The 27,611-nt window shown below is 50.6% G+C and overlaps 1 protein-coding gene across 3 annotated transcripts in view; it reads left to right on the top strand.

The window, feature by feature from the left end:
- Positions 1-1,615: 1,615 nt before the first annotated feature.
- The window catches only part of mn1b (meningioma 1b), a 109,394-nt gene continuing 83,398 nt past the window's right edge, over positions 1,616-27,611 (top strand). The window contains exon 1 of one of the 3 annotated variants that reach the window (XR_008725511.1): positions 1,616-6,185. Coding sequence is in view for 2 of the 3 variants with exons in the window: in XM_055655873.1 (XP_055511848.1) it covers positions 2,537-6,185 (3,649 nt within the window). In the remaining variant the exon portion in view is untranslated. The remainder of the gene's footprint in view (positions 6,186-27,611) is intronic. The other 2 variants (XM_055655873.1, XM_055655874.1) reach the window with 2 other exon arrangements.

Genomic DNA, 27,611 nt, shown 5'->3' with positions numbered 1-27,611 from the left:
ACTAGCTTCAGCTTCTTGGATTCCATAACACCAGAGCATAGATTCGTTCAAAGAAAAAAACCCCACTGCCATACAATAACTACCGTCCGCTTCTGGCTCCAGGACACGGCTTTGGGTCAATTACAACTTCGCCGTTTATAAACTTTCTACATACAAAAAAATAAAATGTTGGTCCGGTTTTGCAACTGAGGGAGGGGGAGGGATTGGCTTGGAACCGAGCGTGCATTGTGGAGAATTAATTATGTTTACCTAGACATAAACGGGGCAGACCTGGGAGTATTTAAATTCATGGCCATTTAATTTTATTGTATTAATAGCTGGAATTATTGAATTGAAGTTGCTGCCTTGGCGTTCGATGGCCGTTCGCAGGGAATCTGCTCTCTGAGGACGGTCGGTTTGCGGCGAGGAAGAGTCTTTTTGCCTTGTGTCTCTGTCTGTCCGTCTGTCTGTCTAATCGCGGGGATGAATTTCCAGCCTCCACCCGCTCCGTGTTCGGATCACATAAAGGTTTAAACATTTTAACTAGAGGTTATTGGCATAAATATTTCATAAAGTGAGGAGATATTAAATTGCACTATTGATTTTAGCATCACAACAGAATTGCATTCGTTGGCCCCCGAAGACTAATTGGGTTGTTTAAGGAGGCATCGCCGGGCTTGGAATATATTTTTAATTATCGGGGGCTTGCTTCGCTTCTTCAAAAGTGTGTGTGTGTGTGTGTGTGTGTGTGTGTGTGTGTGTGTGTGGGGGGGGGGGGGGGGTGAGGGGGAGGGAAGGGTTGTAATAACTTGATTATAACTGAAATAGTAACTGCACTCTCCTGCTACTAGACACCCTCTCTCGGGGGAAGATTGTTATTAATTCCTCGCCAAGAGTTTCACAGCGTTAACAATAATTTAATTCCCTATTCTACGTGGGAAACGGGCAGACACAACAAATGTCAATTCCGGCTCTTGTACATCGGGGGACGAAATGTTCTGTTAAACCAACCCGCGACACGCAGCCTTTCCCATTTTGTTTTAAATCGAAGTCGTCTTCAACTTCCTTCGCCAACAGATTCTTGTTTTAGGGGGGAAATGTATACATTGACGGATACTGCTATTTAAAACATTCTGATTACAGTCAGGCAATATTGTTCCAATTGCTGCTGCCGTTGCCGTATATAGGCATTGATAAGCCCTATCTGACCAGTTTGCCTCCAAATCTAGATCCCATGTTACTCTATAGATAATCCCCGCCTCTCACCTTGCTCACCCCTTCCCCTCTCTCCCCCCCCCTCTCTCTCCCCTCACCCTTTCTCTCCTTCCCCTTCTCTTCCCTTCCGCCACTCTCCCCTTTCCCCCTCTCTCCCGCCCCCCTCAAGTCTCTCCACTCCCCCTTTCCCATTTTATCTCCTCTCCCTCTTCCCTCTCTCCCCCATCTCTCTCCCTCCCCATCTCTCCCTCTCTCCATCTCCCCCCCTCTCCTTCTCCCCCCCTCCTCTCCTTCCTTCCCTCCTTCCTCCCCTTCCCCCCTCTCCCCCCTCATTCTCTTCTCTCTCCCCGGCTCTATTTTGTGCCCCTCTCCTCTTTGTCTCTCTCTCTCTCTCTCTCTCCGCAGGGAGGGGACGAGGCGCTGGTCCACCTTAAACTCCAAGCCCCTCCCTTTGACTAGGAGCATGCGTACCATTGATTGGCGGAGGAATAATGGCTGAAATTGATTGCAGACAGCAGTATGCAAACTTGTTGCTGGCTTTCCGGGGGATGAGATCAGCTTGTGTACCTCTCGCCAGCACCAGCCATCGAGACACACACACAGACAGACAGACAGAGACAGGGAGAGAGCGAGAGGCGAACTGTGCAATCCTCACACTCACTCTCGTGCTGTGGACCAGCATTTGTTGCATGGGATCGAAGGCTGCAAGCAGAATATCGCAGTCGGGATTGCTTGCTCGGGAGGTTTGAAGTGTCCTGATGCCTGCAAGTTTGGAGCCGGCGTGAGCAGTCAGTGAGTGCTCCCCCCCCCCCCCCCCCCCCCCCCCCCCCCCCCCCCCCCCCCCCCCCCGCTTCTCCTCCTCTGGACTACCGCTGCACAACAAGAGGGACGAAACACCATCCAACAGCCCAGAACTGCCGGCAGATATCATTCCTCCTGCTAAACCCAACGGACAGAGAGAGAGAGAGAGAGAGTGTGGAAATTCAGAATAAATAGTAAAATCCCAAGCATTATTTTTTTTTAAAGAACCAACCATGAAGGCTGGAGTGACATTACTGAGAGAGTGCATTTACAGTGTGGTACCGGCCAGGGTGAGTTTTGCCGCGAATCCTTCTCGTTGTATTTGAGGCATTTAAACAAAAATAATAATAACAATAATCCCCGGACATTGGATCGAGCGGATTGTTGAATCCTGACACCCCGCGTTACTTTTGTGGTTCATCTTGACCTGGGCTATTTTAGTAGCTTGTAATCGCTGTGCTTTTCCTACACTGTGTTTGAGAGAGCGAAGATATCTCCGGGGCAGGGCTGCCATGCTGTACTGACCGGGGCTTCGGGAAGTATGTTCGGGCTGAATCAGTTCAGCAGAAGCAGTGGCCAAGGAGCGGAACGTAACTTTGGTCAGGCGGCCTTGGGTATGTCGACGCATTATAAGGGGCCGGGGTTCCCCGGCGGCGGCGGCGCAGGTGGTGGTGGCGGCGGCGGCTCATCAATGGGAGAGCAGGGGATCAGCGGTCTCAACGAGCCCCCGATGCTATCCATGGGCATGAGCCCGGGGCTTGGCGGCGACCAGTACCCCTTCCACCCGCGGGGCCATTCGGAGCTGCACCAGCCGCCGCCGCCGCCGCCCCCTCCGCCACAGCCCCAGAGCCAAGCACCAGCCCCGGCGGCCCACGTTTACTACCCGAACGGGCACCAACACCATCACCCTCACGCCCACCCTCACCACCAGTACAGCGGCGCCTTCTGCGGCTCGGAGCCCAGCCCTTCGTGCCTGCATGGGGGGCGGCTGCTGGCGGCTCCCGGCTACGCCAGCAACCCCCTGAGCGGCCAGACGCCCGGCTTCGGGGAGAGCTACGACGCGATGGGAGAGAACGCGGGCGGAGGGGGCGGCGAAGCTTTCGGACAGCAACAGCAGCAACAGCAACAGCAGCCGCCGTCTCAGCAACAGCAGCAGCAGCAACAGCAACATCAACAAGCGCCGGCCGGCCCCGGCAGAGCGGGCACCCTGACGGACTACCATCAGCACCATACCCCGGCTTCCAGCCACACGCCGTGCCTCCCTCTAGACCAGTCTCCCAACCGAGCCGCCTCCTTCCACGCTCTGCCCTCGTCCGCCCCCTCCGAGGCTCCAGGGCTGGAGCAGCGGCGCCTGCACACCCAGCCACCAGTCGACTCGATGGACTACAACTACCAGGGCGACCCTCACTTCGACATGCCCGTCTTCTCCCCTTCCGAGGCGGGCGCCCAGCTTCCCCACTACGGCTCTGGCCGCCAGGTGCCCGGCGGCAGCAGCTTCCCCGGCAGCCCGGCCGTGCCCAGGACCACGGGCATGGTGAACATGGGCAAGGTGCATCCTCCGCAGCAGCAGGGCATCTTCTACGAGAGGTTTGGCGGGGGCAACGCGCGCAAGATGCCGGTGGGCTTGGAGGCCGGGGCCGGCGGGGTGAGGAACTCGCTGCTGCAGCAGCAGCAACAGGCCGGCTTGCTGGGCCGACAGAACTCATGCCCTCCCGCCATCCCGAGGCAAGAGGCCGGAGCCGCCACCCCCAGCGGGTCCCAGGATAGCGGGGAGATGATGCAGCCACAACACGCTCCCTTCGAGTACCCCATCCAGCGGCTGGAGAACAGGAACCTGCACCCGTACAGCGAGCCCATGTTCAATGTCCAACAGCAACCCAACCAGCGGCTCCAACACTTTGACGCTCCGTATCTCAATGTGGCCAAACGGGCCAGGTTTGACTTCGCCAACAGCCACGGCGTGGACAACTGCACCAATTGGAGCGGCAACGGCCTCCACAACCCAGCCCTGGACAGCCATCTCTCGCCCACCGCCACCTACCCGGGCCTGCCCGCTGAGTTCTCCCCGCCCGGCCCCGAGGGTTTCCAGCCCGGGCCCCCTCTCCAGCACCCGGGCAGCGAGCAGCAGCATCGCCACAACATGCTGATGATGTTCAAGCAGATGGTGTCGCGCAACCAGCGCCACCGCATGCGGCAGCCCGACCTCCAGCCCATGGGCCACCACGGGGACGCCGGGCCGAGCGGCCTGGTGCACGGCGGGCAGGTAGGCGGCATGGTCCAGGGCAGCTTCGAGCGGGACGGAGTCGGCGGCGGCAGCGGAGGAGGAGGAGGAGGAGGAGGCGGCAGGATGCCCGGGTTCGACGCTCAAAACCCGGCCATGGCCCAAGAGAGTTCGTGGTTCCCAGGCCCGCACCCTCCGGCGGACCTGCTACCGAGGAGGATGGGCGGCGGCGGCGGCGAGCGGAGCCCCCACGAGTCGGTCCAGATGAACCTCCAACAGAATGGGTCGAACCTGCTGTTCAGGACGGCGGGCAACGGCCTGGCTTTGCAAGAACCCATGAGGATGCCGAGCGAGGGACACGTCCAGGGCTTGCACTCGCCGGGCATTCACGCCCAGTTCGGGGGCCCGATGGGCGGCCTGCCGCAGATGCAATCTCCGGGGCCCAGCATCGGTCTCCCCAACGCCTCGGGCGACAGGAGAGCGGCCGCCGCCGACTTCCCCGGCCCTCAGATGGGCGGGCAGGCGGGATTCCCCTTCGCTGGGCCGAGCCGGCCACCCAATAATCCCCCAGGGGTGCCCCCGTCTCCCGGCGGCTACCCGGGCCAGCCCGACTTCCAGGCCGGCCAGCGGCCGTCCATGAGTAAGATCGGCTCGCTGTCGCTGGGCTCCTTCAGCAAGCCCGGGGCCAAGGACAACACGATGTACGGCCAGAGCTGCCTGGCCGCTCTCTCCACCGCCTGCCAGAACATGATCGCCAGTCTGGGCGCCCCCAATCTCAATGTCACCTTCAACAAGAAGAACCAGGGGAGCGACGGCAAGCGCAAGCTGAGCCAGACGGAGCAAGAGGGAGTGGGGCCGGCCAGCGGCGGCGGGGCAGCGGCCGGGGCCGGAGCCGGGGCCGGAGGTGGTGGCACTTCGTCCGGCGGCGCTGGCAATGGGCCCGAATACTTCCAGAGCAACGCTCCACAAAACAACCAGATGGGAGGCGGTGGGAAGCTGGCGGCCCAGACCCAGGGCCCAGCGGCGCAACCCGAGTGTAATCTCTCCCCAAACTACGGGATGGAGGCCGCCCCGGTCGAGGCCAAGGGGCAGACGGGGAGAGGGAGGGGCAGGAGGAAAAGAGACAGCGGCCACGTCAGTCCGGGCAACTTCTTCGACAAATATTCGGCCGAGAACGTGAACCCGGTGGTGAGTCCCGGTCCCCAGTGTCAGCCCACGTTGGCCGGGGAGCGAGGTGGCGGCACGCCGCAGGACAAGGGCCTCACCTCCCCATCCTGGGCCAAAGGCAGTGACCTCCTGCTCCCAGACCAACCCGACCTCATGTCCTCGCTCGACAGCGGCATCCAGAGCGTGGCCAAGTCAGACGGCAGCTCCCCCCATGTCGACTTCCCCGACGAGGTGGGCCCCAACTACGGCAACGAGGACGAGGTGTCTTCCAGCTCCGACAACAACCTCTCCAAGCCCGGCCAACTCATGACCAGCTCGCCCAAGCTGCCTCGGGTGGAGCAGCACGGCCTGAAGCCGATGGGACACTCCATGCTCACCACCAACACTACCTCCAACCCCGGGCCTGGCGCCGACAGCTTCGGCCACCCGGGAACTCCGGGCATCGAGCAGGTTCGGACCCCGACCAGCACCTCCTCGTCGCAGGACGAGATCCACCCTCTGGAGATCCTGCAAGCACAGATCCAACTCCAGCGACAGCAGTTCAGCATCTCGGAGGATCAGCCCCTCGCCATGAAGAACAAGAAAGGCGAGTGCCCCGCTCAGAACGGGGACACGGAGTTGGCCGCTTGCGGCACAGACAATGGCAAAGCCGCCATCAGCACCATAGACATTGAGTCACTGATGGCGGAGCATAACTCTACCTGGTATATGCCCAGCGACAAGGCCATGATGGACCCGCAGGAAGACGACAAGCAAATGGCACCGTGGGACAAGGTCAAAAATTCAACCACCAACAAAGAAGGTAACTTCCTACTTTTCTGTTTGACTTAGATCCACGCTGTTGCTAAAATCGCCAGTTTGGTCACGGCTTGTGAGCTTTTAATACCTTCCAATTCCCAGTAGCAGATCTGGAGAGGACAGCTAAACGCGGGGCGGGTGGGGTGGGCGGGGAGCACTTTGCAACCGGCTTAGGTCGGTGGCTACAAGAGAGACTGGTCAAACAGTGTAGACAGAAAGAGGCGGCGGGGAGAGCAAGAGTTGGTGGTATTAGGGAGCGCCCACCACGCTTTAAATTGAAAAAAACAATCCATCAACTTGTTCTGGCTAAGAACTAAGGTTGGCTTTAAAGTATCCACCTACAATTATTAGCCGGGTCAGCTTCCAGAGCGTTCTCCGACTTTAATGGGCAGCGTTGTTTAAAAAATATATATTTTAGAACTACACTTGTGTTTCTTTAGCAACGGAGCGTTTTTCACCTACAACTGATGGTTTACAATGCTGTGTGTGAAATGAAGTGGGGAGTTTTAAGACATGGTTCCATCGTCCCACGATTGTGCACCAGCAGGGTTTACCGTTCTGACTGGTTACGTTAACCCTTCGGGGGCCGTTCTATGAGTTGTCACGCCTGATCGGGGGTGGGGAGGGAGGGAGGGAGGTTGCGTTGCCTCAGGTTGGTCTGTCCGTTTGACGCTTGCCCACATACCAGCTTTACTGCAACACGCGCTCATTGGATGTTTTTACAGTGCTGTGTGGTGTGCGGCTGGTGTGACAGGGCGAGGGGGTGCCCGCACCACAGTTTACCCCAGGGTGCATCAATCTAAACTAGTGAACATTCCCCTTATCCTCGGAGTAGACGCTCACGGGCCATTTAGGTTCAATGCAGAATAGACTTTGCAAAGACTTGTTTACGTTGATATCTGAAAACCTTCTCTCCCCTCCAAGTCTTGCCAATACACTGCCTGTTTTATAATTCAATCATTTCTTGAATAGGTATATTGGAAATTAAATCCATTTCCAATATACCTCTTATATTCAATCAAATTGTTTGATTCCGTTTTAGTTTTTTTTACAAAACTGATTCCTCGGTTGAAAGCTGAAATCTCTCCAACTAGTTGTGGAAACTTCACAACAGGTCCTTGCCATTCATTGATTGTTAGCTCACATCTATGGTTTGGCTGACTGCTGACAGTTACAGGGTTCCGCACACACGTGGCGGGAAAGGAGAGGGGGTGAGGATTGCTACAACATATTATGTGATCCTCGCTCTCTCTCTTTCTCTCTCTTTCTCTCTCTGTCTCTCTCTCTCTCTCTCTCTCTCTCTGTCTCTCTCTTTCTCTCTCTCTCTCTCTCTCTCTCTCTCTCTCTCTCTCTCTCTCTCTCTCTCTCTCTCTCTCTCTCTCTCTCTCTCTTTTCTCTCTCTCTCTCTTTCTCTCTCTCTTTCTCTCTCTCTCTCTCTCTCTCTCTCTCTCTCTCTCTCTCTCTCTCTCTCTCTCTCTCTTTCTCTCTCTCTCTCTCTCTTTCTCTCTCTCTTTCTCTCTCTCTTTCTCTCTCTTTCTCTCTCTTTCTCTCTCTCTTTCTCTCTCTCTTTCTTTCTCTTTCTCTCCCGCGCCAAAGTGCAAAAGTCGCCCCGCTGATGGATCCTTTGTTCTATTTTATACTCGGCGCAGGGGAGTTGTGATCTGAAGCGGGCGTGTTTAACACGCGGCGGCCGTGGATGGGAAAATTGCATTTACATTCACCCGGTTTCGCGCCTGCAAGGACAGAAATTGTTTTGTTGCGAATCCTCTTTCCATTTTTGAATGTATTCGCACGCCGCCTTTCCTGGCCTTTCATGGTCACAACAGCTGAGGCCAACTGGATCAATAACTAGTTAGCAGAATTCCTGTGCAGCAGCATTCTTGGTTTGGCTGAGGAATGGGTTTGAAATAAACCTTCATCATGTGGACTTATTGACCTGAAACACTCACTATTGACGAGCTGCTTTGTTTCCCTGTTTTCTCGCCTTTAACACAGCGGCGAACAAACGCGCGCTCCAAAACACCTCGACCAATTGACACCCACATCAAGACCCGTCCCGTCACAAACTCACAGCCGCATGTTCAACCACACTGGACTATCTTCACATGTGGACACCGGGGTTGTTCAGGCCAATAATACCTGAAGCCACTCTATGCCAACTTACCATTGTTTAAAATATATTTGGACACATATATGGATGGGAAGGGCGTTGAGAGCTTTGGGCTAAATGCGTGCAAATAGGACTAGCCCAACATGTCAACTTGGTCGGTATAGACAAGGTGGGCCGAAGGACCTATTCTGTGCTAACATTCTTTAAGTTCATCATTTAAACCTTTATGTCATGTGCACGCGCGCGCACACACACGCACACGCACACACACCTATTTAATTCGCCCCATAGATGCTGCTGCGCCCGCTGAGTTTCTCCAGCACTACAGCATCTACCTGTATTAATGGGACGTTTGGATTCACACCAGGTTACATTCAAACCCGGATCTCACACGTAGATATGTACATAATGCTGACACCCCCCCCCCCCCCCCCCCCCCCCCCTCTCACCTTACATCCTCTCCCCACCATCCCCTTTCCCTGACCTGTGCAACTGTGATGCCCCCCCGTCGCCCCCAGCACGGATATAGAGCATCTTGTTAACTCGATGAACACATTTTATAAATATTAACCAATGCCCCCAGATCCATCATGGAGACGTTCTGCTGGCGTCGGGGGAAGATTTGTGTTTTTTCCCAATTGTGTATCTGGAGGTTTTGTTAATGGATGGACGTGGTTGGCCGAGTTGACAGTTCAGGCGGGTGGCGCGTAGATTTCTGCGTTTGTTATGGTCGGCTCAGCGCAGTCCCAACTGACCGCACCTCATATTTAAGGGTGCGCTTGTAAGTGGAGGTGGGGAGGAGATTTCCGTAAACTTCGACATTCCCAGAGAGCAAGGAAGGCCGATACAAGCAATAGATGCGACGTGAGGTTGCAACCAAAGCCCAGACACACTCAGCATGAAACCTTTGCTCGCTCCGTACGTCCACGGTCCAGCAAACTAAATGATCCATTTTTTTCAAAGAAGTCACAATCTATTATTAAGAAAACACTATCAATATTCACGCAGGAAAAAAAAAACAGCCTCCAATATTTCTTGGTAATTTAGAAGCAGTTCTTTTAGAAGTAATTTTGAACCCAGACTGACTTTACTAACAGCCGCACCTGCACTCTATCTATACCAACTTCTTGCAACGATGACAATGTGTCTCAGGTAAAATTAAGAGGAGCGGTCATCATTTACCAGCCAGAGGGAAGAACTGAGAGCGTCCCGCACTCTCGGAAATGGAGTTTGGAATAATTGGGTACTGCTTGTGTCTGGGCTCACGCTTTGTGCTGCTCGGGAGTTTGTGTTGTGTCTGGATTCTGTGGCCGCTACAATAGCAATGAATGGAAGGCAGCCTTCCCTGCTGTGCTGAGATAGGGACTCGGCTTATCTGTGGTAACTGTATAATTCCGGCACTGTGGTACAGTTTATTGCAACTGGAAATGCGCCCAGGCGCTGTCTCTTGTGATGGCCACAGTTTGCCTGGCGTGGGGGAAATTGATAGGCGCCAGATACATTGATAAGAGCCGCTGCCTCACAGCATCAGCGACCCGGGTTCGATCCTGACCTCGGGGGCAGTCTGTGCGAAGTTTGCAAGTTCTCCCATGTGATCGCGTGGGTTTCCTCGGGCTGCTCCGGTTTCCACCCACATCCCAGAGACTTGCGGGTTTGTAGGTTAATTGGTCCTCTGAAACTTTGCCCTAGGGTGTAGAGAGTGGGTGAGTGAGTGGGATAACACAGAACTAGGGTGAACGGGACGACTTCGACTGGGGGAGGGGTGCGAAGGTCTCTTTCTCTGCTGATAGATCTTTCAGTCTATCAAACAAACAGCTTTGATTCACATAGCGCCTTTAACGCTGCCAGCACTGTCATAATATCAACCATTCATAGTCACACAGAGATACAGCATGGAAACAAGCCCTTCGGCCCAACTTGCCCACACCGGCCAACATGGCCCAGCTACACTAGTTCCACCTGCCCGCATTTGGTCCATATCCCTCCAACCTGTCATATCCATGTACCTGTCTCACTGTTTCTTGAACATTGGGATAGTCCCTGCCTCAAACACATCTTCTTGCAGCTTGTTCCATACACTTACCACCCTTTGTGTGAAAAAGTTACCCCTCAGATTCCTATTAAATCTTTTCCCTTCACCTTAAACCTATGTCGCCTGGTCCTCGATCCTACTCTGGGCAAGAGATTCCGTGCATCTACCCCCATCTATCCCTTCTCTTCAGAGATGTTGCCTGTCCCGCTGAGTTATTCTGGCAATTTCTGTCTACCTTCAACACTATCGTGTGTTGTCGAGGCGATTTACCCGGAATTAGCCGCAGTATCTTATCCAACTTACTGGAAGTTAGTGATGTACCGTGGTCTATCAGTGGGCTGTACGGATGCACGGCTGTGCGCTCTAATTCTCAGTATGTGGCATCTCGGATTCTGGCCCCAGAGTGTGTTGCAAAAGTAGATCTGGGATATTTGTACCGACGTGTCAATCCTGTTAGTGTGTAGTGTGATGTTGCAGGTGTGATATCCAGAATATACTCTTCATGCGTTCGGGGGAATCGAGACAGCCCGTGTAACATTCCGCACCGGTTGATTTTGTTTCGGGCAATGATGTGACGGGGAACACATCTGTTTCTATGGAGTTGATACATTCCTGGGGTCCTGGGAGGGGTAAACCTCTCCACACTACCAGACGTTAACCTGAAAAAGCTGCGTCAGGGCGAGACGGTGCCTGAGGAACGGATGGGGAAGGGAGAGGAGCAGGGAGAGGGGCGGTGAGGGGAGCGGGGGAGAGGGAGAGGGAGATGCAGCGGGGCGGCGAGGGGAGAGGGGAGCAGGGAGAGATACATCTTCACTGAAAGGAATGTTTGTGCAAACCATTTCATTATCAAATTAGACTGCGGGTGTTTCAGAGTTTGTAGCCGGCTTTTGTTGGCGTGGCAGATTCCGATAGTAAATGCATTTTAAATGCATCGCGGAGGTGGCAGATAGGCTGTGAGGGGGAGGCGAGAACGCCACGACGCCGCGGTTGGTGGGAGCGTTTGTCTCAGAGCCGCTGAGTCCAACCCCGCTCACCCATAGCGCTGGGCATGGTACCCGCGGCCTGGACCCCGGCTCCGGGCTGGTCCCTCGCCTTCTTATTTATCCCAGTCTTAAGCCGTGGTTCTGAAACAAGGGCGATATTTTTGGGGCATATTTCACTATTGTTTCATATTGAACTAACTCAACTCCCTCTGTTTCCTTGCAACATCTAAAGATCTGACTGTTCCACACCTCACTGAGTGTGTGTGTGTGTGTGTGTGTGTGTCTGTGTGTGTTCGGAGTTGCGTGAGTTGTCTGTGCTTGGGTGTGATGGTGCGATCTGAGTACATTGTACCCCCTCTCTCTCATACACCACAAACGCAGCACACACACAAACGCATACACACATACATACACACGCTCACGAACGCAGTCACACAAGCACACACACACGCAGATACTCCCGCGCGCACACACACTACACGCACGCAAAACCTACAGACACAAACACAAAAACACCACCTATACAGAGACACACACCACGCACGCAAACATACAGGCATAAACACACACGCACACGCACACACACAACCCATGGACACACACACACACACACACACGCGCACACACACACAACCCATCACCACACCCCCCCCACACACACACACACACACACACACGATAACACACAGACACACAGCACAAATACTGTCCACACACACGCAGACATACACGCAGTCCTCACAGACCACACACCATACATAGACACAGTTGCCCCATTCATAAATGTGCACACATCCATTCTCCCTCCCTTTCACCCACATAATTGGCGGTGAACTAATTCGGCTCCTTCTGCCGGGTTGTACCACCTGTACCTCTCGGATGGACTCCCCGCACAGTGCTCGCCGTGTGTTCAGAGTGCAGACGGGAATTATGTCACGCCAGCAAAGTTCCGAGGTGAACGAAGATTTTAGTTTAGTTTCGAGATTCAGCCCGGAAACAGGCCCTTCGGCCCACCCAGTCCAAGCCAACCAGCGATTCCCGCACACCAATCATACACACACTACAATTATACCAAGCCAATTAACGACTTTGGAGGGAGGAAACCGGAGACCCCGGAGAAAACCCACGGGGAGAAAGTACAAACTCCGTACAGACAGCGCCCGTGGTCAGGATCGAACCCGGGCTTCTGGGCCCAAGTGACTGCCGGTGTGAACCAGATTGAGAACATGAACTCCCCTTCATTCCCCAGCAGGGTATTTTGCACACAGACTCCTGCCAAACATGCATCCATTCCACCCCCGTTACTTGTACACCACAACTTGATCCGGTTTCTCAATAGACGCGGTTGCAGTCAACTCAAACTGCAATGCGATTCACAGGGGGCACCTCCCACGGTTGCCGGTAGAACGGCGGCAGCGTTTGAGGAGACACAAACAGGTTGTTTCCGAGCAACACAGGAATGAAATTTACAAAGCTCAACTGCACACAATAGTAATCATTAAATGGGAAAGGGAATCAGCTTCATATTAACTACCCATTCATCTATTGAACGGTTGCTGTTCAAGATATCCCAAGAAGCGGTCTGTGGGGATGTTTGATTTTTAGTACAATAAGGGAATATTCATCTGCTCAGATTGTTTCTAGCAGCAGCCCAGCTCTTGAAGCGGGTTTAGCTGATCATTTGTGTCAGCGTGTGCGACTATCTGTTAGGATTTCTAATTAATGTGCTTCACACCGGCAGTCATTTTTTAAAAACAAAAACGCAGCGCTCATGTAATTAAACCCCGTCAGTTTTGATCTATTGACGCCGAGAATGGCTCGTAAAGGCTTTGCTAGTTATGCCATTTGTTTACTTCCAGCAGAATGGGATCACCAATGTCATTTAGTGAAATAAACAAAACTATATGGCGGGATCGCTCTGTTGTGAAATGTATGAGGTGGTATTCTTTAGCACCAGTTTGAGCTTGTTTTCGAATCTCTAATCGCTTGTCATGTGTTAAGTTGAAGTAGAACGCTGAAGCTGCCTGCAGATGGAAAAGTTACCCTCCTCCCCCTTTGCACTTTCTTCATATTTCTAAGTATTTAAAGCAAAATGCTACTGTCAGAAAATAGACAGATTGATGCATTAAACGTGTACACCTCTGCACATGCAATATTATTATCTCTGCAGATCCGAGTGAAATTCATTTCACCAAGTGATTAATTCTTTAAAGTGTAAAGAAATAGTATTCGGAATGTGGAGGAAGGAACTGCAGATGTTAGTTTAAACGGAAGAAAGGCGCGAAATGCTGGAGTAACTCAGCGGGACAGGCAGCATCTCTGGAGAGAAGGAACAGGCAAATAAATAGTAGCGTTGTTCATGAAATATCACATTGGCACACCGAGGTGATAATGCAGTGCCGACCGTAGTGTTAATGGAAAAACCTTTTTTTTTTGCATTAGAACTGTTTTGTCTTCAATCTAAATTCAATCAGAAATCTAGCAGAAGATTATTTCTGTTCTTGCCACCAAATGCACATCCTATTGAGACATGGGAATGGAATGTCTGAGAACGAGGGGGAGAATTATGAGGAGGAAGAGAGAAATCGGCACATCTTTCTTTAAACAGCAGCACACTTCCACACAGTTCCACACATTCTTTGATTTTTTTTTTGCATACTGCATCCAATTGTTGATCCTATTTACTTCAGTGCTCCTTCTATGATAATCAGTTCCACATCTCCCTTGCCTTGCGTATGTAAAAGTTGATAGTAATTTTTCTTGCAATTGTCTCCGATTTTACCTCTGTGATCTTGCATTCTGTTGCCACACTAACTACAAGCTGTGGAATCACAGGCCTTAAGGCAGGGAATGGTCCATTTTGTGAAAGAGTCATTTAAGAAATCCCTGTCACCCGTATTAACTCCATTGCCCCGACACTTTCTCTTCCAAGTTTTTATCCAATTCACAGTGGATAAAGGGAGATTGATAATCATCGACTTTAGGGGGAATTGAGAGGGAGGGGAGCTTTTAATTTATTTTTTAAAATGCATTGATCTTTCTAAAATGTAAAATAAGGCAGTATGAATATTAATTTCTCTAACTCCAAGTAACCTTTGCATCCCCTCTCTCTCCATCCCTCCCCCACTATAGTCGTCATACTAGTTTCACTGTCGTCCTGTTCATTTTCACTGTCTGTATAATTTGTCATTACCTACCCCGCAGCCAACAATGGACCAATGTTGTCTCTACTTTTCCTTGGTCATCATTTCGTTTGGCATATCTTTCATTCACTTGTTCTAAGTACCTTCTATATCTCTTGTTTCCCTTTCCTCTGAAGAAGAGTCTTGACCCGAAACGTCACCTATTCTTTTTCTCCAAAGATGCTGCCTGGCCCGCTGGGTTACTCCAGCTTTTTTGTGTCTAACTTCGGTGTAAACTTCCTTCCAACGCAGTGGAAAGTTGAATGTCGCTCTCAACAGCACTGCAACACTGGTGACTTGGAGATGATAATGACACCTCTGTGGGGAAGTATTTATGTGCAGGGTATTTAGTTTCAGTCTTTTCTGCGGAAGGCTGTAGTGAAGGTGTTAATTACTCCTGCTGTAAATAGCACACTTATTGCCGATCAATTAAATCAGTGTTTTATTTGGAATTAATTTGGAACCAATGCGCACTTAAAAAAAAATAAAATAAACCCTTCTGTTCAAAAATGTAATGATTGAGGATTTCCACCGATTGCTTTAGGGTTGAGGAATCGAGCAATGTTTAAAGGAGGAAAGAGTCATTGAGGTAAAGGAGTCTGCTGACAATTAAAATGTTTAATGCATGTGGGGTTAACCCTAGGCTTGCTGAAGGCTTGACGGCTTCAGGCTGGGACTGTGGAATTGCACAGAATACGAGGTTGATGTTTAGGAATTGGAATTAGATGGTCTCAGTTCCTGATTGCAGCCCAGCACATTCTACAGTCAAATAGAGTCATAGACTCATGCAGAATGGAAATGGGCCCTTCGACCCATCTATACAAATTCCCACCTTTCCACATTTGGTCCATATTCCTCGAAACCTTTCCCATCCATGTACCTGTCCAAATGTCCTTTAAATGTTGTTATAGTACATGCCTCAATGACCATCCTCTGAGTGAAAGAGTTGCTCCTCGGGTTCCTATTAAATCTTTCCCCTCTCATCTTAGACCGATGTCCTCTGGTTCTTGATTCCCCTACCCTGCATAAAAGACTGTGCATTCACACTATCTATTCCCCTGATGACCTTGTATACCTCTATAAGATCACCGCTCATCTTCCCATGCTCCAAGGAGTAAATTCATGCATATGTTACCAAGAGATCAACTCTGCCTTCTTCCATTGAGATTGAATAGCATGCTGTAGCTCCTTGCTGAGAACGTAAATCCAGTGCAGGGTTGGATTCTGAGCCGTGTGGGCACTGTAGCAGGAGAGAGGGTAGATGCACTCTGCTCCATACACCTTTCGCATCTTTCCCTTCCCTATCTCTAGACTCGCTCTCCTCTGACTCTCAGTCTGAAGTATGGTCTTGACCCAAAACGTCACCCCTTCCTTCTCTCCAGAGATGCTGCCTGTCACGCTGAGTTACTCCAGCATTTTGTGTCTATCTTTGGAGTAAACGAGCATCTGCAGTTCCTTAATCATATTTGAATTCACTGGAACATGAACCTTTTTACCTTGACACACACATTATATTTCGTAAGGCTTACGGCCGGTAAGGTGGAGGTGCCTGCACTTTGTTGGATTCATGGAGATCGATACTGCATTAACTTGTAAAGTGAAGGAAGGTGAAAGATGTTGCTGATGAACAAATGGATTGTTTTTCCAAATGGTCTCAGAGACACTACTGTACACTTGGTTTGGGTCTAAAACGTATATGGCAGAAATATCTTCCTATTCATTTTCTAGTCTTTAGTCACTGCAGCACGGTGGCACAGTGGTAGAGTTGCTGCCTTACAGCGCTTGCAACTCCAGAGACCCAGGTTCTATCCCGACTATGGGTGCTGTCTGTATGGAGTTTGTACGTTCTCCCCATGACCTGTGTGGGTTTTTTCAGATATCTTCGGTTTCCTCCCACACTCCAAAGACGTACACGATTTTAGGTTAATTGCCTTGGTATGTGCAAATTGTCCCTAGTGTGTGTAGGATAGTACTAATGTGCGAGGATCACTGGTCAGTGCAGACTCAGTGGGCTGAAGGGCCTGTTTCCATGCTGCATCTCTAAATTAAACTAAACTAAACTTCTTACTGCTGATCACTATCGTGATGGGAGGCGTGAATCCGGGGAGGTTGATGCACGACTGTCTTGTGATGGGACATGGGTCAGACAGCCAGCCGGTCGGTGGCAATCATAACTAGGTCACACAGTCGCCTAAGAGAAAGGAATGAAGGGTGGCTGTACAACCAATGGAGTAGATTAGGAGTGGCTTGGGTGTGAATTGGCACTGTGGAGGAGGGTGCTCTCAGTGAGACTGCCTTGTGGCACAGGAGCATCATGGAGACCAGCACATTAAAATGGCAACTGGAGGAGAGGGAGCGAGGGGGGGGGCCTTCAGGAGAACAGAAGGAGAGTGAGAGAGAGCGAGAGAGAGAGAGTGTGTGTGTGAGAGAGAGAACGTGTCAGAGAAAGAGAGGTATGTGGAGCCTCAGGGGAGGTGGCACATTCGGGAGAGGGAAGCAGAGGAGAGGTGGCAATTTGAGGAGATTGGAAGGGGGAGAGCTGACTGTCAGGAGGGGAGAGACACCCATTGCCCCACATGAGAGACCCTGAACTTTCAGGAGATGAAAGTACCCTCCACCTCTCCCCCCCCCACCCCCCCCCCCCCCCACCCCCCCTGTGCCCCTGCCCCCCCCCCCCCCCCACTCCCCCCCCCATCCCATCCCAACTGGTAGTTCAGGAAAGGATTGAAAACAAATTGATTTTTAAAGAAAAACATTGTCTCTGTATAATTGGACGGCTTTTGCTTTTAGCAAACAAATTGCTGCAGAAATGCGATCAGAGTCTGCATCTCGTAATCCAGTGAAAGTCAACTCTTGCACCACAATGAACAGCTCTGCCCACTGTTGTGTGTTTACAGTGTCTGTGACCAGCGTGTGGGGAATAACATTGTACAGCTGTGTTTCTGGTTTTAAACTGTTCATGACTTGTTGAGTGCAAATGTTAATGTTAAACTTGATGATTGTAGTTTCTGCCAACCCTGTGGAGCTCTGAATAAGATACTGTGCCCTGCCGGAGAGTGTTGTTGTCTTGTACCTGTGTCCTGTCTGCCTTCTTTAGTTGCTTCTGTTTATGTCACCACTGTGCCCACCAACTTACACCTGTCAGCAGGAAGCAACTGCAGATGCTGGTTTACACCAAAGATAGTCACATATTTCTGGAGTAGCTCAGAAGGCCAGGCAGCATCTCTGGATAGAAGGAATAGATGACGTTTCGGGTCCAGGCCCTTCTTCAGAGCCTTCTTCTATTCTTCTATCCAGAGATGCTGTCTGTCTTGCTGAGTTACTCCGGCCTGTATTTTTGGTAGTCTGCGTACCTGTATCCCCCGATTTGAATCGGCCTGTCTTCATTTGTCTGCCTGTGTCTATCTGCGTCATTCCCTGTGACTGTCTTTGTCTGTCTGTTTGTTCACATCTGCCATTGTTCATTTCCCCTCTCTTTGTCTGTGCGCCTTCCAACATCTATCCACCGACTCCTCTACACTGTTCCATCTGCGAATGATCGACCATGTGTATCAAAATCCCTGTGTCTCTCTGACTGCCGACCCATACACTAGAGACAGGCGGGCCACTGGATAAATCGTGAATTACTCCTCATGTGTACATGAGGGGGAGAATCCGTGAGAGGTTACAGAGAAAGAGGGGAGAACGAGAAATGGCTTAATGTAGGAATAATGTAAAATGGGTGGTTGATAATCAGTGTGGATTCGATGGTTCGAAGGGACTGTGCTGTGCTGTATCTCTGTGACTCTGTGACCTTTGTTCATCTGTCTTCCGTTTATTTACATCCATCTTCACCCATTGTCATTACTCCTTTGTCCGCCTGTATCGGCCTGTCCAACCTCTGCAGCTCTGCGGCTGTTAGTTGTTTGCCTGTCGTCAGTGTTTGCCTTCCTTTACCTCCCTCGGCGTGTGCTCACTCTTTCTGCCTGTCTTTGTGAGTGTCTGTCCCGGTCCCTGTTCGGTTGTATCCGCTAGCCGTGCCTGTCTTTGTTGATCTCTGATGGTCCCCTTTTCTCTGTCTATCTAACCCAGGTTTTTAAAATCGTTGTTATCTTAATATCAGTGTTAAAACTGCTTCTCCGATGATGTCTTTGATAAATTGTACCTGAATACATTCTGGCACTTTTGTCATATTTGATTTGACAGTCTGGTGAATGGAATGATTCTCTACAATCTTTGCATCCAGTACATCTGCTTGATGTGTGCGTTGAGGACTTGTGTACCCTGTTTGATATTTGGCACTGGGTGTCATGTGCTTTGTGGGTTGAGTTTGCCACTGCCTCCACTTGAACGTTCCTCATTCCTGCTGAGGTTGAGGCTCTTTCATTAATTCCACGCAAGGCTCAGGCCAGCAGAGTGACGGGGACCTCTTCAATGAGTTTCTAAATTTGACAACTTGTGTGCAGTGTTGGTTGCTGGCTTCAGCGGTAAAAGAATTAAAATGTTCCCTGGGAGCAGGCAACTTTCTTATCTGTGCTCCTTGGGGAATAGTGCAAGGCACGGTGTTCAAAATTAATTCTTAAAGACCTATGTTCGCAGCAGGAGGCTCTTGTCACATGTTTCGCTTTAACAGCAGATCTGTGGGAATGAGGAAGGAAATTCATCTATATTTTAAAGGATGCATTTTTCTATATATATATATTGCCTTTCAGGTAGTGAAATGTCCCCTTTCCTCTGTCTACTGGATATGCTGATTGTCCTGTGCATGTCAAGTGAGAATTCTTCACTTGTTAGTGAATTTAATTTAACTTAGCTTAGAGATACAGCGCGGAAACAGGCTCCTTTGATCCCCACACATTAACACTATCCTACACACACCAGGAACAATTTTAGATTTATACCAAGCCGTACGTCTTTGGAGTGTGGGAGGAAACCAAAAATCTCGGAGGAAACCCGCGCAGGTCATTTCTGTTGTTTCAAGTAACCCCTGCAATCCTTCTCTTCCCCCCCCCCCCCCCCCCCTCCTCCCCCACCCTAGTCATCCCACCAGTTCCACTGTTCACATCCCTGTACCCCTTCATTATTCCCCTGCCAACAATGGTCATTGTGGGCTTCACCGTTCCCTGGTCATCTGTTGCTGGCCCTGATTTGTTCTGGAATTTCCTACCTCTAGCCCCCCCCCCCCCCCCCCTCCCCCACCTCTGCTTTCAGTCTGAAACATCACCTATTTCTTTTCTCCGGAGATGCTGCCTGACCTTCCGAGTAACCCCAGCACTTTGTGTCTATCTTCACAGCAGACGTGGACAGCTTCTCCATGCTGGAGTTCCAGATTACATGTGCAACAACTTAAATCCGTGAAACTCTCTTCCATTGAAATTCGTGGCTGTCGGTTGCCCACTTAAAGCTAGTCATCTTAAGCGTCCTACTCGGATTCTGAACTGGGGTAGTTGGTGGTCAGATGTGATCCAGCCACATGTCTGTGTTGAGTCCGGGGGTCTCTGGTGATGGGTGGGGAAAGGACAGGGAGGAGAAGGTGCAGCAGGGAGCCAGAGGTCACAAAGACCAAGTCAACCTGGAGTCTGTCCATGGAGCTGGAAGTCATGAAACATAGAAACATAGAAAATCGGTGCAGGAGTAGGCCATTCGGCCCTTTGAGCCAGCACCGTCATTCAATATGGTCATGGCTGATCAGACAGAATCAGTACCCCGTTCCTGCTTTCTCCCCATATCCCTTGATTCTGTTAGCCCTAAGAGCTAAATCCAACTCTCTCTTGAATAGATCCTGTGCATTGGCCTCCATTGCCTTCTGTGGCAGAGAATTCCAATTGGGTTGGATTTCCAACCTTTCAAAGTTATTTCGGGGTCTTCAGAATCAATTTATTTGACATGTTAGACATAATTATATGGAATTAAAAGAAATCAGGATGGCAAGTCATTCTGCAGAGTGCGCACTGAATGAGCAACGTTGCTGCCTCTTTGTAACAAACTCTGATTCTTAAATTCCAGAAATTCAAGGGCGGCACAGTGGCGCAGCAGGTAGAGCTGCTGCCTCGGAGCGCCAGAGACCCGGGGTTCATAGAAACATAGAAACATAGAAAATAGGTGCAGGAGTAGGCCATTTGGCCCTTCGACTGATGACTGATCATTCAACTCGGTATCCTAAGTTCGATCCTGACCTTGGGTGCTGTCTGTGTGGAGTTTGCACGTTCAAACTGTGACCGCGTGGGTTTCCTCCCAGCGCTCCGGTTTCCTCCTACATACCAAAGACGTGCGGGTTTGAGGGTTAATTGGCCCTCTGTAAATTGTCCCTCCTGTGTAGGGCGTGGTGAGAAAAGGGGATAAATTAGAACTAGTGTGAATTGGTAGACACAAAATCCTGGAGTAACTCAGCGGGACAGGCAGCATCTACATGGCTGCCCCTGCAAGCACCACTGATCTCCCTGCACTCGAGACCCTTCTTCCTTGTGAGCAGATCGATGGTCGGCATGGTCTCGATGGGCTGAATGGCCTGTTCCATGCTGTATCACTAAACTAAAACTAAACTAAGTCTCTGAAGTCAGTGAAACCGAATTTCAGGCGGAGTTTGCTGCAAAGACGTTACAATATTGTACATTAAACCTATAATATGGAGGGTGAATTTCTATGCCTGTGTGATTTTCTTCAAATTTTTTTTGTTAGAAACGTATTGATGAAAGATGGGAAAATCTATTGGATTGGGTGAAGCACTGTTGGCAGGTTGAGGTATTGTGTGATTTGAAGAGGGAGAGAGAGAGAGAGCGGAGCCTTTCACCCCCCTTTTCATGCCGCGTTTGACCCTGTGTAATATCTTCTCATTCATGGTCTGAGATGGGAAGGCAGTGGAGGGAGGTCAGTGGTGCTTGCAGGAGCAGCCATGTAGAAAGTGCAGTTTCTGCAGGCCGGTGGTGTCTGATCAGTTCCAACAATGCAACCGCAGCAACTGGCATACTTGTTTAAAACACACAGATTCAGGTGTAACTGCAAGACCGATTTGTGACTCGGTGATTGTTAACGTACGTGCAGCATCCTCTGTACTGTTGGCATTCAGGGAAAGTGACTAGATTGCTCAGCCTAGAGGCAGAGAGGCGGAGAGGCGGAGAGGGGGAGGGAGAGAGGGAGAGAGGGGGAGGGAGAGAGAGAGAGAAGGAGAGAGGTGGAGGGAGAGAGGTGGAGGGAGCGAGGGAGGAAGGAAGGCAGGGAGGGGAGAGGGAGAGAGGGAGGGAGGGGAAGGGAAGAGAGAGAGAGAGAGTGAGAGTGAGAGACCGGGTTAGAAAGTGAGAGAGTACATTAAATAGGAATAGTGAGGGAGGGAGAGAGAGAGAGAAAGTGTGACAGGAAGCGAGAGATGGAGAAAGGGAGAGAAAATGAAAGGAACAGAATGAGTAAGAGAGAAAAAGCAAGTGAGAACGCAGGAGGATGTGTGAGAGGGAGGTTGAAGAGAGTGTGTATCTGAGAGAGAGGGACAGGGAGGCAGAGAGAGACAGAGTGTGTGAGTAAAAGAAAAAGACCGGAGAGTGTGAGTGTTTGAGAGGGAAAGAGAGAGCAGAGAGGGAGAGCGTGTGTTGGGGAGAGTGGTGCGAACAAGAGCGTGTATATGGGGGAGAGTGAGTGAGAGAAAGTGCGAGTGAGAGGGACTGTGTGTTGGAGGGAGAGTAAGTGAGGGGGGCGAGTGTGTGTGTGTGGATGTGAGGAAGAGATAGTGTGTGTGTTGTGTGAGGGGGAGAGAGAGTAAGGGTGTCCGTCATGTTTGAGTAGCCCGTGTGCTGGTCCTCCCATGGGCCATGAGCCATGCTGATGATGCTGATCTGCTGGCCGGAGGTTGGGCAGAGGTGCAGCAGTGGGCGACAGTGACTCCCGCCCCCAGTGGGTAGAGGGACAAGGCTGGAGGCTGCGCCAGGTATTCTGACTCCGTCCTGCCACTTAAATCCTCCTGGTCATGCTTAACTGCAGTGTACATCAGCTTCTCAGGAGCGAGTCTTGGCAATTGCAGTTTCAGATAACTTCCGAGCGCAGAGGGAGAGAAAGCAAGATCAGAAATGTAACGGCACACACACAACATCACGGTGTAACACAGACCCTCGCTGTCTGATGTAGGCATTGGGATTTTTGTTGGAAGAAGTTTTAAATCCTCAGAGTTCGATGCTTTTACTAAAGTCCCCGGGATGCCATGCACACAAGGTGAGGATGTCTTTTAAAGAGTGACTGGAAATGCACCTTCTATTCAGTGGGAAGATGAAGAGAGGGAGATATTACATTTGACTACAGTGGGATCACCAGAAATGGGAGCCAAGTCTTGCATGCTCAATTTCACTGATAGTGCCTACCTGATGGGTAAAGACTATAATGAAATGGATTGAAATATAAAATTGAGTCATGTATTGTGGCTTTGATCCTGCACAGTTTAATTATTTTTATGTCGGGCAGGAATGGGAATTAGATTTCACACTTGGCTGTGCTTGCAGTACAGGGATCTCTGTATCCAGCTTTTAAAAGGCCCATTTATTTCTCTTTGTTGTGTCTGAGACTCTCCCTTCCCCCTACTTTTTGCAGAGGGGAAGCTGGAATCGCCGTGATTCAAATTCCCGCTGCCTAGATTTTTTTTACTGTGTGTGGACATCTGGATTCCCAATTTGTTCACTCTGCCAACATCTCCCTTCCCGCCTCCCCCACATTCCTCCCAGCCACCTCCCGTGTCACCCCTCACCCTCCGGGCTCACCCTCACCCCACCCACCTCTCCCTCAACCCTCCTGCCCTCCTCTCCCTCACCCTAGGTGCCCAGAGTCTCCCTGTGACGGGCTTCTGCTGAGGTCCTGCAGCCATCTATTTAACAGCACAAGCAACTTACATTTATAGAGCATGTTTAACATTCAATAAACTTCCTGATGGCAGTCTATGGAAACAACTATTCTCAAAATTTGAAACCAAGCCGTACATGGATATTAAGGAGGTTTGGACAATAGGCCTCCAATTGGAGATACAGCATGGAAACAGGCCCTTCAGCCCATCGGGTGCTGCTCAAATCTACTCCCTGCACACTAGGGGGCAATTTACAGAGGGTCGATTAACCTGGAAACCCGCACGTTTTTGGGATGTGGGAGGAAACCAGAGCACCCAGAGGAAAATCCATGCAGTTACAGGGAGAAGGTGCAAACTCCACAGAGACAGCGCTCGAGCTCAGGATCGAACCCTGGCCCCTGGCGCTGTGTGGCAGCAGCTTTACCAACTCTGCCACTAAGCCGCCCACTCTGTTATCCCAACAACTGAATTATGCCGCCGTAAAATTATGACAGGGATGGATACCACCAGGCAAAGTGTTCTCCACAATAGAACATTTTGCTGCAATTTGCACTATCTTTCCATGATAAGGCTTTGCATCTTTTCCAATAGATTCAGGGGCATATTATTGCGTTTTGTGTTTCCTGTATCATCGCTGGATTTAAATGCTGGGACTCCCTCCTCATGCCATTCACAGTGACTCCTCACCATCTCCTCAAGAGTAGCTCATGCTGACAATGCCCAGATTCTGAAAAAAACAACATACGCTTAGGTCTCAAGAAGGGTTCCAACCCGAAACGTCACCTATATTCCTTTTTTATTCCAGAAATGCTGCCTGACCCGCTGAGTTACTCCAACTCTTTGTGTCCATCTTTAATCTATTCTTAGGGTTTGCATGTACATTATCTGCTCAGCACATGGTTACGTAGTGTAATATGTGTCAGCTAATGCACATATATGTGCGTGTAATCTGTACCAGTGAGCATTGCTATGCATGTATGCACTGTGCTTTGATTGTGTGCCTACACTGTGTGTCACGGACATTTGCGTGTCGTATGACCTCTGTGTGAGAAGTGCAAAGTGTGTAGCAGAGAAACTGCCCCCGACCTCTCACCACCCATGGAGCGAATCATCGGACACAATCTTGTGTTGTCCACTTTGCTGCCTGGCAGCTGATGAAGCCTTCAGAGGAGAGCTGGAGAGGAATGCTGGCTCCTGTTCTGGTTTTAAGTTATTTTATGAATAGTTTAAACTGTCCTGTCGTAAACTTTTCCCCGGCAAGCCACGGTATTATCGGTGAGTCCTTTCTCCATGGCTGTTGTACTTGCCATGCAGCGTGGTGGTGTCCTTGTGTGTTGGCACACAACCAACCATGTCAGCATGGCTTTGCAGTGAGCTGGGACCTTCATGCGATGAAACCCCTAGAACACATCCGCCACAGAGGCGGCTGCTCTTCCTCAACTAAACGGCTTTTCCAAATCACAAGTGCTGGCAGTTGTTTAAAAAAAAGGTGTTGTATGTTTGATGTACAGGCACCATGGATGAGCCTTTGTTGCTTAATCCAGGCTGTGGTACCAGAGATAGACACAGAATGCTGGAGTAACTCAGCGGGACAGGCAGCATCTCTGGAGAGAAGGAATGGGTCCGTTGTCCCAGCGCCTCCTAGCAGTAAACACCACCACCAAGGATAGAAGCAGCAGGGTCCAGGAAGTATCATCACTGCCATGTTTCCTTCACCCAGACGGGAAAGATATGAGTGGGACAAGCGGAATGGGACTGGGTAGAGTTGGATGAGGATAATGGTGGAGCAAATGTCCAAGGAGTGAAGATACTGGGGATGAGGAGTGAACAAGGAAAATGAGGACTGTAGGGTGAATGTAGCAGGGATAAAGGAGAGCGTGAAGCGTGAGGAAGTGTAGTGAGGATACTTGGGGTGCAGGTGCTGAGATGAGGGAATGATTAGGGATGAGGGATGAGAGAGAGCAGTTTAGTTTATTGTCACATGTACCGAGGTACAGTGAAAAGCTTTTGTTGCGTGCTAACCAGTCAGCGGAAAGACAATCCCTGATTACAATCGAGCCACTTACAGTGTACATATACATGATAAAGGAATAACGTTTAGTGCGAGGTAAAGCCAGTAAAGTCCGATCAAAGGCAGTCCGATAGTGGTTCAGGACAGTTCCCTGGTTGCGGTTGGATGCTTTAGTTGCCCAATAACAGCTGGGAGGAAACTGTCCCTGAATCTGGTGGTGCGCGTTTTTACACTTCGCTATCTTTTGCCTGATGGGAGAGACAATAGACAATAGACAATGGGTGCAGGAGTAGGCCATTCGGCCCTTCGAGTCAGCACCGCCATTCAATGTGATCATGGCTGAGATGAGAGGCGAGGGAGTGGCCAGGGTGCCACTCGTCCTTGATTATGCTCAGGTCAGGTCTGTGGGCACCAGGGGTGAGGAGACCTGGGGTGTGGGTGGGTACGAGGGGCAAGGAGAATTGCGGTGAAAGGGCAAGGAAGGAGGGACGATAGTGTTGAAGGAGTTAGAGTTGTGTGCACCAAAGGGAAGGAGCCAAGGGGGAAGGGACTGGGACTGAGGGAATTGGAAGGGTGAGGCAACAAGTGGGGGAGGACCTAGGGATATGGGAATAAGCTGCAAAGGAGCAAGAAAGGAGGGCACAAAAATCATTGGCACCGCCTTGAAGATCCATTGGTGTAGACGTTAGGAATGAGGGGCTGAAGGAGCTGGATTCTATCTCCCAGGGTTTGAAAGCAGGAGGGTTGTCAGCAATTGTGGTGAGAGGACTACAGTTGAGGGAAGTTGGGACAAATGTCCCTGGGGCCATTGTTTAGATGTGGTGGAAGGAAGGAGTCAAGTTTGCCGTGGAAGCTGAAGCTTGAGGGGAGCCTGAGGAGGAGATGGGAAGAATGTGAAGGTTGAGGATAAATAGTGCAAGGCTGGGCGATGTCATATGGAGGACAGGCTGTTGCCCATGCAGCACGTCCCCCCCTCTCCACGTCGCTGATCGATCCAAAGGAACAGCAGGGCCATTACAGTTTGGCACCAGCGCCGTCCCAGGAGCTGCCAGAGCGAGGTTGTAGGCAACAACAAACTGCCTTAGCTGCTCCGATTCCGGATTTTCTTGAGGTTTACTCCTGGAGCCTTTTCCACGACTGGATATGGCCAGTGGAGGATTTAAATCAGAGTTTTCCCTCTCCTAGATAGACTGCCTTCCCAGGCTGACGAGCCCCATCTGCCCGAAATAGTGGGGGTGGGGGCGTCTACCTTCCCGTGCAGGTCTATAGCACCTGCCCACTGCCCTAAATAGTGTAGCCCACACACAATATCTAAAATAAACACTAGGCTAGCGCTGAAGTAGGGTTGGACCACTAATAATGACAAAGGGAAGATAGACACAGAGTGCTGGAGTAACTCAGCGGGTCAGGCAGCATCTCTGAGAAAAAGGATGACCCTTCTTTTTTTTTCCTCCAGAGATGCTGCCTGACCTGTTGAGTTATTCCAGAACATGGTAACTATCAATGACAAAAGAAACAGTGATTTAACCAGTATGATTTTTATACCAGAAACGGTGTTTATTTCTGGGCTTGTTCTGAATTTGTTGATACCACTTGATGTTCAATAACCCCCCCAAAACCCTGAGTTAGGGTCCAATTAGCAACTAAGCTGCGTTCTTGGTTCTTGGTTTCTTGGTCCTCCAAAATATTCCAAATGGAACTTAAACTGGAGGTGGTGGAGGGAGGACTTAAGCCAGAAAGAGTTATTGGGAAGAAAGAGCTACTTTAAATTTAGTTGCATCTGGTTGGGTAGCTATAGTAGGGTGGAGATTATTCCATGCGTTGTGTTTGGGGAAAAGGTCTGAGTGCGGATGTGGGGTGCAAGGTTAGGATTGACTGCAGCAGTCTGTGGCAGTGGAATAGTTTGTGGACATCACTGCCCTAGATCAGCCAAGGTCGGCAGGGCAGGATTCTAGTTGACGTTGAAACCTTCAGTCATCTTCTGCGGGAGAATAGAGCAAAGTCAGGAGACGAGGGGTGGAAAGGAACAATAGATGTAAAACATAAAAGTGCTGGGGGGCAACTCTGTGGGTTATGCAGCATCTCTGGAGGGAATGGACAGATGATGTTTTGGGTCTGAAGAAGGGTGTTGTGTCCATTCCCTCTGCAGCTGCTACCTGAGCCGCTGAGTTCCTCCAGCACCGTGCGTTTTGCTCCGGTACCCCAGAATCTGCTGTTGCTCGTGTCTCCTCTCACGCCTTGGGTTGCGGCAAGAGTCAGTACCCCGTTTTGCATTCTCCCCGTATCCATTGATTCCGTTAGCCCTGAGCTGTATCTAA

Source organism: Leucoraja erinacea, chromosome 25 (assembly GCF_028641065.1).
Source record: "Leucoraja erinacea ecotype New England chromosome 25, Leri_hhj_1, whole genome shotgun sequence".
NCBI lineage: Eukaryota > Metazoa > Chordata > Chondrichthyes > Rajiformes > Rajidae > Leucoraja > Leucoraja erinaceus.
Note: the sequence above shows the minus strand (reverse complement) of the source record. Positions and strands in the feature narration are given on the sequence as shown.